This window comes from Teleopsis dalmanni, chromosome 2, assembly GCF_002237135.1.
Source record: "Teleopsis dalmanni isolate 2A chromosome 2, ASM223713v2, whole genome shotgun sequence".
Lineage (NCBI taxonomy): Eukaryota > Metazoa > Arthropoda > Insecta > Diptera > Diopsidae > Teleopsis > Teleopsis dalmanni.
In genome coordinates this window covers 243652198-243660951 of record NC_051847.1, presented here as the reverse complement: position 1 = coordinate 243660951, position 8754 = coordinate 243652198, and the positions used below count along the sequence as shown (strand labels likewise).

The 8754-nt window shown below is 34.4% G+C and overlaps 2 protein-coding genes across 2 annotated transcripts; both read right to left on the bottom strand.

The window, feature by feature from the left end:
* Window positions 1-1976: 1976 nt before the first annotated feature.
* Window positions 1977-4050, bottom strand: LOC119674975. The gene is made up of 2 exons (XM_038086131.1): window positions 2196-4050; window positions 1977-2136 (listed from the first exon to the last, which is right to left on the bottom strand). Exon 1 carries the CDS (start codon window positions 3578-3580, stop codon window positions 2384-2386), a length of 1197 nt encoding a protein of 398 aa, XP_037942059.1. The 5' UTR covers window positions 3581-4050; the 3' UTR covers window positions 1977-2136; window positions 2196-2383.
* Window positions 4051-6265: 2215 nt separating this feature from the next.
* LOC119685926 lies at window positions 6266-6990 on the bottom strand. The gene is made up of 2 exons (XM_038100333.1): window positions 6976-6990; window positions 6266-6903 (listed from the first exon to the last, which is right to left on the bottom strand). The coding sequence occupies exons 1-2, from the start codon at window positions 6988-6990 to the stop codon at window positions 6295-6297; spliced, it is 624 nt and encodes a 207-aa protein (XP_037956261.1). The 3' UTR covers window positions 6266-6294.
* Between the last annotated feature and the right edge of the window lie 1764 nt (window positions 6991-8754).

The following is an 8754-nucleotide window of genomic DNA, read 5'->3' as shown; positions in this document are numbered from 1 at the left end:
GAATTGGTCGTACAATTGCCGTGTACATCCAGTGGGTAATTTCGGGATGAATCCCCCATTTTTGCCAAACATCCTCTTGCAAGAATAGAAAGCTACACATGCCTTCTTGATACGAAGATCGACATTGTGTTTCCAGTTTAACTTACTATCCAACAGAATTCCTAGATATTTGGCTTTTTCCGATAGTTTTAACTGTTGCCCGTTTAGTGAAGGCAACCTGAAAGCTGGTATTTTGGTTTTAGTAGTAAACAGCATCATTTCAGTTTTTCCTGGGTTAATACCTAGTCCACAACCTGTGGCCCAGGTACTTATCTTAACCAAGGCCCTTTCCATAATGTCGCTAATTATGTTAGGGAACATACCTGACACTAGAATAACCACGTCATCCGCGTACGCTACTGCTTTCACACCTATCTTATCTAGAATATTAAGAATATTATCCACGACCAGCAGCCACAGTAATGGTGAAATAACCCCTCCTTGTGGCGTACCCCTGCTGACGTGCTTCGTTTGTGTTATGCTGCCTAGCTTTGATTGAATAATCCTTGTTTTAAGCATAGTAATTATCCAATTTTTAAGCTCTTCCTCTAAACCTATTCTGGAAAGTGAGTCATGAATAGCTTTATTGCTTACATTGTTAAAAGCTCCTTCAATATCTAAGAAGGTTGCCAACGAGTATTGCTTAAAATGAATCGATTTTTCCACAGTACGAATAAACTCATGCAGAGCTGTTTCCGTAGATCTACCCTTGAGGTAAGCATGCTGGGATTTAGAGATTGGAAAGCGTTCTACCTTTTGTCTTAGGTGGAGCTCTATTACCCTCTCCATTGTTTTTAGTAAGAATGAAGTTAGGCTAATCGGCCTGTAATCTTTGGCGGACTCATGTCCGATTTTGCCTGCCTTGGGTATAAAGACTACTTTAACCTGTCTCCAACTAAGTGGTACATAACTATATTTAAGACACGCTTTGTAAATTTCCCCTAACCATGGAACCACTAAGTCTTGTAGTTTTTGCAACATAATAGGGAAAATACCGTCCAGACCTGGCGATTTATAGGGAAAGAAACTGTTAATTGAATACCTAATTTTTTCCGCTGTGACTATTTCTTCAGTCATCTGTGATGATGTGCTTGCCAAGGTGACTGAACCGTTTTCTCTAGCATCATCGTTACAGTTTGGGAAATGAGTGTCTAATAGTAATCTTAGTGTCTCAGCAGAGGTTTCAGTCCATGTGCCGTCCTCTTTCTTGAGATAAGAAGGATTTGCACTTTCCTTGGATAAAACCTTGCTGAGCCTAGCAGAGGATGAGGTTGATTCAATTGACTTACAAAATTCCTTCCAGCCATTACTTTTGGCCTTCCTGATAGCTTTCTTGTAAGCTTTAAGACATTCCCTATATTCATGCCAACTATTGTCCTTATAGCTTTCGTTAAACTGTTTTCGTGTTCTCTGCCTGAGATCACTTAATTCTGAATTCCACCAAGGTGGAAAAGATTTTTTGCTTCTACTTGTTGGACAAGATTTCTTGTAAGCTATATTAAAAGCTGCCTCAAGATTATATATCCTCTCGTCTAACTTACTAGTAGAGTCTATCTTAATTTGTCCTACTTTATTAAGTTCCACCTTAGTTACCCTTGTAAAAATATCCCATTTTATCTTCTTCGGGTTTCTAAAGGGGATGGTATGATTTGGTTTAATGTTTAAGTTGAAGAGAATCCAACTATGATCCGAAAAGGATTTCTTGTCAGATACCTTCCAATTACTAACTACAATATCTGGATTTTCGGATAGGAGTGTTATATCTAGCACTTCTTCCCATCCTTCAAACCCTTGTGAACTGGGGAAAGTGAAAGTAGGTGTTTTACCTCTATTGCAAATTAAAAGGTTCGAATTGCTAATAAAATCAAAAAGGTACTCACCCCTGTCATTGGTTTCCGAACTGCCCCAAAGCGTATGCCGCGTATTGGCGTCACATCCAATTAACGTGGGAATATCTTTTGATGTACTTCTGTTTACTAGCGCGACTACCTCTTCCGGAGGAGCATCTCTATCATGTGCCATGTAAGCAGAAGCCACAATAAAATTTTGTCCACCTGGCATTTCGATCCTTACGACTGTTAGATCTTTATCGCTATACTGTGGACATAAAAAGGCATTAATACATTTTTTTACTAGGATACATGATCTTGGCTTACCATTGTTCCTAATATATAAATTGTTATAATTTTTCAGCATTAGCCCCATGATGTCCTTACCTCTGACCCATGGCTCTTGCACAATGCTGACATCGACATCCTCCTCTATGAGAAAGATGGCGAGATTGTCCGATGCGATTTTCGAATGCTGAAGGTTAATTTGTGCTACTTTCAGCATTCGTGCAGGCTTACGAGGTTTCTGAAGCTTCTTCCTGAAGCTTCATACCGTCAAGCATTTTGTTAGCATCCTCTAACTCCTTGCCATCATCATCATTGCCTGTTGGGCGGAATATTTTTATTTTGGTGTACCGTACGCCAAACCTCAGCTTACAGTCCATTTCTTCCAATGGCTTCACGGATTCCTCGTTTATCGCCAGAAGAAGCGTCATATTGGTTTTTTGTGTGCCCTCGTCCTTGATGACTACCCAGTCATTCATTGGCACATTTTGGTTCTGCCGTTGTAGCAGCTGGAGAACTTTCTCATGCTCCATCTTCATAATTGGCAGCCAAATGCGGGCCCTTGGTCTTCTAGGGATATCGTTGGCTGGGATAAGCTTTAGCCTTAAACCTTCCCATGCATCACTTACCTTAGCAATGCAGTTGCCAAGAAATACTTTAGATAGCTGGTCATCACATTTGAAGACCCTGCAACCACGAACCACTTCTGATGAATCAAAGCCTGGTGTGGGGGCGTCTAGATTTGTTAGAAGGTGTTCCATCACCATTTCAGCCAGCTTGGGCTCAATCTCGCCCCATTTCTCCAGCACCTTTTTTCCATTCCCGGTAATATCATCAATGAGCGCCACCTGTAGCTCATCCCTTGCTACTTCGTTATATGCCCTTTTCGCACTCGTTGACGGTTTACTAGTATAACTCGTTCTCGCTACCTTGCTTTTTGAAGTATGGGCCGTCTCGTCCTGAGACCGATCACTCTTCATTGCCTTTGCGGGTTTTGATAGGGTGGCCTGGTATTCGTTATACTCATCGACCACCTTCTGATATCGTACTTTGTCTGTACGGTCAAACGCCTGTTCTTTACCTTCAGCTTCATTTTTAGCAATCTTGCCAAGAATGAACATGGCCTTCTGGTACCTTTGACGTCTGATCTTTGCCTCAGACTTTTTTGATTTCTCGGCAGGCGCACTATGGCTGGCGCGCTTGTCTGCCGATTTTACTGTTATGTGCGAAGTAGGCGCAGTGCGGCTGCTACTGCCTACTTTGGGTAGTATGGCGGTTTCGACTCGCTCGTTTTCTTGGCTTGATGCCAGGAGCTCGTCTTCGGAACTGGTACCTAGTTCCTTGTTAGTTTTTTGTTTATTTAATTTGTTTAAAGAATCCATAAATGTTCCCACGAGTGTAGGGGAAAGGGAGGTCATCCGAAGCATAGCCCCCTTTACTTCAGAAAGGCTGAATTGAAACCGGAGGTCGCCAGGTATCCGGAGTCCACCGTTCTAAGACACACTTACGCAGTGCCATTCATCCTTGGGCACGGTCGTTCATACACCCAGGATTGCGGGTTTTATCGAGTTTTCCTCTCTAGATCCGCCATAATATGTGGCTCTGCACCACGTATGAACGGTCTTGGTTCGTCATAAACCCTGGTCCCCAGACACCTAGTGGACCTACACACTTCCATTCATTCTAAAAACACAAAGAACATACATGCATACATAGAGACAAAGACACACATACATGCACATAAACTACAGGACAACACAACTACTGGTAGTTCTTTGTTGTACCCACAAGCCAGACCGACAAAAAGGTCTTCTGACCATTGCATAGACAATGAGCAGGAGACCCAAAGTCAGCAAGCTTGCCTGTAGCTAAGCCCCTACACCACGTCAAGGTGCCTACCACGTAGGGGTAAAGTGTATTTGGGGGTGTTCGAATTCGTAATATGCTTGGTAGTGACGACATTGTTATGACCACGGTTGCCACTTGAAAATTTTTTTCTGTACCAAAATTGGTTTAAAAAGGTACCATTTCTGTAAAAAAAGGTCCAAAATTTTTCTATTGTCTTTTTATAAGAAAATACAATTTATATAAAATGTACAAAAAGTATAAAACAATACAATACCCACAATAAAGTTGGGTCGCCGAAAATGTACCATTTTTTGAACATGAGTACCAGAGTACCAAACGGAAAAAAAAGTACCAATTTTGGTACTAAAGTACCATAAGTGGCAACCGTGGTTATGACTTTTAGTAGCAATGATATCACAGATTATATTGATAAATATTATGTTTAATCTTTTAATTATATTTTACATATTATGCATTTCATGTTATTTAGTTAAATCATATAAAATAGATTTATTAACTAAATTTTATTACTTAAATCGTGTAAAATAGAATTATACACTAAATTTAATATAATCGTATAAACTAAAATTATTAATTTGATTTAATATGATTACATAAAATAGAATTATTAACTTGATTTAATTAATTTAAATGAAATAGAGTTATTAATTTAATTTAATTTAATTACATAAAACAGAATTCTTAATTTAATTTAATTACATCACGATAATAGTTTTAAAAAATCCTACTTCAGTATTGCTATATAAATGGCATTAAAAATTTCATAAAGTTATTAACAATTAAAATTATTAATTAATTTTAAATGAAATATTGAAAGTATTAATAAATATAATTAGGCTAATATTTTTCACAAAAATAAAAGTCATACAATTTTTTTAATTTGTTGTTATCTTGGAAATTTTTAAGTAGCAGCTTTGAGTATATAATACTGTTGTATTATATATGGTATAATTGTATAATAGCATTTTTTTAAAAAGTTCATAACTTTTGTTTCCTTCAGTTTATTTTTACAGCTTTATATGAATGAAAAGAATAATCTCTCACGAATTTTTTCATATATGTATAGTGCTTTACGATTATTGGTCTGGTGGCAAATCATTATATTATGGATGAAGCCATTATTAGCTATAAGTATTTATTTAACTTTTTGTAGTATTAAAGCATCTACAGCCATAAAAGTTATCTATTGAATAATATATAAATTAATTAAAATAAATTGATGTCATAATACTTTTTTGGTTTAATTAATATAGGACAAGAATATGGAAATCGCTCTTTGCTTGTCTTTCATGCTTGTCTAATCCATGTGAATGGACTAGAAATGTATTCGATTTACAACGTATGTCACTTCCCTTAACTACTATACAAAAAACTTGATATGCGTAACAATATTAGTATTCTGATGGGTAAGAGTGAGAACGTGTGAACTGTTTTGGATTACAGATACAAATAGTTTTCTTTATCAGTATCTTTTAGCGAACATTGCTTTGAAAAAGTTTCAAAACAACCATTAAAATTGGTTACTTAAAAATTGAAATTTATGTTCAATAATGGTCTGGATAAACATCTGGAAATGAGTGTATTGGAAAGTGATAGCTACAATGACACAGATGACTTATGTATCTCAAACTCTTTGGAACCGTGGAATTAAAAATTAATTCAGTCTAAAACTATGCAATATTTAATTTGAATTGAATAATTTTTGTTTTTTTGTATTTATATAAAATATAATATTTTAACATATTTTTTGCCGATTTATTCACGTTTTATAAATAAAGTATCTATAAAAATATTATTTTTAACAAAAATTTAAGTTGTTACTACATAATAACAATAAAATTATAGATGTTGCCCGGAAAATGAAGAAATGCAATCATCTTAATTTTAAACAATAAGATTTAATACTATATGTTGGAATACATATTTATTATTATTTTTTTTTTGGAATTTTACACATAGTCAAAATTTTTTTTCTTTTTCTAAAATAATATAATTAATCTTATTTTGGCAGGTCTGTGCTACTGATCAGCTAGTTTTTTGGCTAATAAAATGATACATTTCAGTAGAGTTGAGTTAGATACTGAATTCACCATTTATGCGTTAACCAATTTATAATAAATTTAATGTGGAATTTAAGTATTTATTCAATTTTTTTCGTATTTATCTTTATATATTTGGCTTTAAAATGTTACAACTTAAAGTTACTACAAAATATTTTGATTTAGAATTTCTTAAAAAAAGATGTGCACTCATACACTAAATGAGAAGAAGTTTAGATGCGTTTGTGTGGAGGTAAATATGTGCCCGATGGTACTGATAAGCCACCAAAGTTTGAAACGCTACCTACTCCAACATTTTGTGGTTTTGATGAGAAATCCAATACAGGTGCAACGCCTCCATTATGGCTGCTTGTTCTGCCGCCCAAGTTGTCATATTGCGCTTGAATGGTACGTTGTGCATTAGCTGCATCTGCTGGTGTTCTGTACTTAACGAAGTGCACCTCTGGTCTATTGGCATTATTATTGTTTAAAGAATTCAATTTCTGTGCCAGTTGTGAGGTATCAGCTTGTTTCTGTAATACATAAATAGCAGTACGATCATCAGTTGCAGATTTAGCTAATTGTAATGCGGCATTTTCTAATCCTGAACTTTCTGGTCCTTTTACAAATATGACGCGTAGATTTTTCTTGAGAGAATTCGAAAGTTGTTGGTTAAGGCCACCATCATCAAAACTAGCTTCAGGTGCGGAAAAGGTGTAAAATTCTTTGTTGTATGGTGAGATGGGACCACTTAAGTTGTCATGACCGCTCTGTACGGCAGTATTTCGTGAATAGTCATATCCTAAACTAGCTCCATAGGCTACGCTCAAACAGGATAGTATCTGTCCATTTTAAATAGAAATTTAATTTAATATTTTCTTTTAATTTATTTATATAAATATATTTTATTTTACCACAAAAGCACGCATATTGTTTTTTTTTTCGATGTACGAAGTCGAATGTTAACTGATAAACTGTTTGTTGTCTCTTAAATTGCCTTCACTTTTATATACCATTTTTGCGTAAATTGCAAATTTATAAATATGCATAATATTAACTAACTTATTTGTGCAAATTTATTTGCAATTGCAACAAATTGTAATAATAATAACGAAATTTTAATATAACAAATTCCACAATAAATGCAAAATCTGCGCTGAATGTGTCAAATTTATCCTTGGCGTTATCAAAAGCATTACAAGATTTCATCAAATTATTAATATGCATAAAAAGTCCAAAGTTTAGATAAATTGTCTTCTTTCTTTTATTTGTTGAAACTGTGAACTGAAAATATAGTTCGCTTTTTGTAAAAATATAAATTTTAATTTATTTTGCGGTACAGTTTACGTTGATATATAACTTTGCAAATGTATCACTCTGATTTTGGCAATACTAATATCTGATATTTAAAGTTGATAAAAATTTGGTATTTATTATAAAAATACATATATTATATAAAAATATATTTGAAGTTTATCATATTGATCTAACATATCTTATATATGTTTCTTTCAGCCAAAGTTGAAAAGAATATTCTATGTTGTATATAGAACTTCCTTTCTAGAGACGGAGAATGATACATTATTTCAGTATTTGTGAAGTAGTTTGACTTTTATCAATACCTCATGACATAGTTAAAATGACAAGAAAGCCCACTATATCAAGCGAGATGGTATTGAACATAAGTAATATTATTTCGTTTTGGCATTTTATGGGTAGCCACTCTTTTAGTCTATAAATTGCTCTACGTTCCATTTTATTTTCTTGTATTAATGTTTTGGTTCGAAGCTTCAGATAAATCGCCTGTGGCAACCTGCTTTATGTACGACATTTTCTAGTTATACTTGCTGACGAATTAAAAATACCTCATATTCTCTCGTAATACAGAATTCAAACATAATGTTCTTTAATATTGATAAGAGCCTATCAAAGCACATCTTGTGTCGTGATTTGTTTGATTCCTATAAAGTCCTTTGTAGGCATTTTGGAATAACACCACGTCAAATAAGTACTAATGTAGGTGACTGCATTAAAAATTTTATTAAACGCATTGGTTTCCTGTATGATATATATACATAAAGTCAAACTTCCATAACTCGAAGTCAAATTTTGCAAAGTGAAGGTTCGACTTATGGAGATTTCGAATTAGAGAATTTTTTTATTTTTTTTTTAGTTTTAATGGAAACTAGAACTATATTTTAAGATAATTATTTATTTGCAATCAAAAACAGATTCCACTTTCTTCATACTCTTATAGTGATGATCAATTGTAGTAGCATTCGTTTGCAAATATAAATTCAGAATTTTAAATTAGTCGTCTACTTTATCCTTGGAAGGCTGATGAACACTAACATCCACCGAACCCTCATCATCATTTTTCGTTGCGCTTAGAGTGGGATCCAGTAATTAAGGCTATAGATTTCTGTAGGAAATCTTGATGTACAAATTTTATTGTCAAGCTCAATATAAGGGCTAAGAGTAGCATTGGACGTTATTTTATTTACTTTAAACCACGCTGCCAGCGACTAGCATTTGCACAAAGAAGCTGCATATGAAAGAAAAAATTAAACATTTGGTTCGGAATAAATGACTTCCCCTAATAGCAAAATGCATTTCCAATTCAAACAAAAATTCGACTTATAGAATGCAGTTTCCCATATACCTATTGGCACGGAACAAAATTTTTGTTCGAG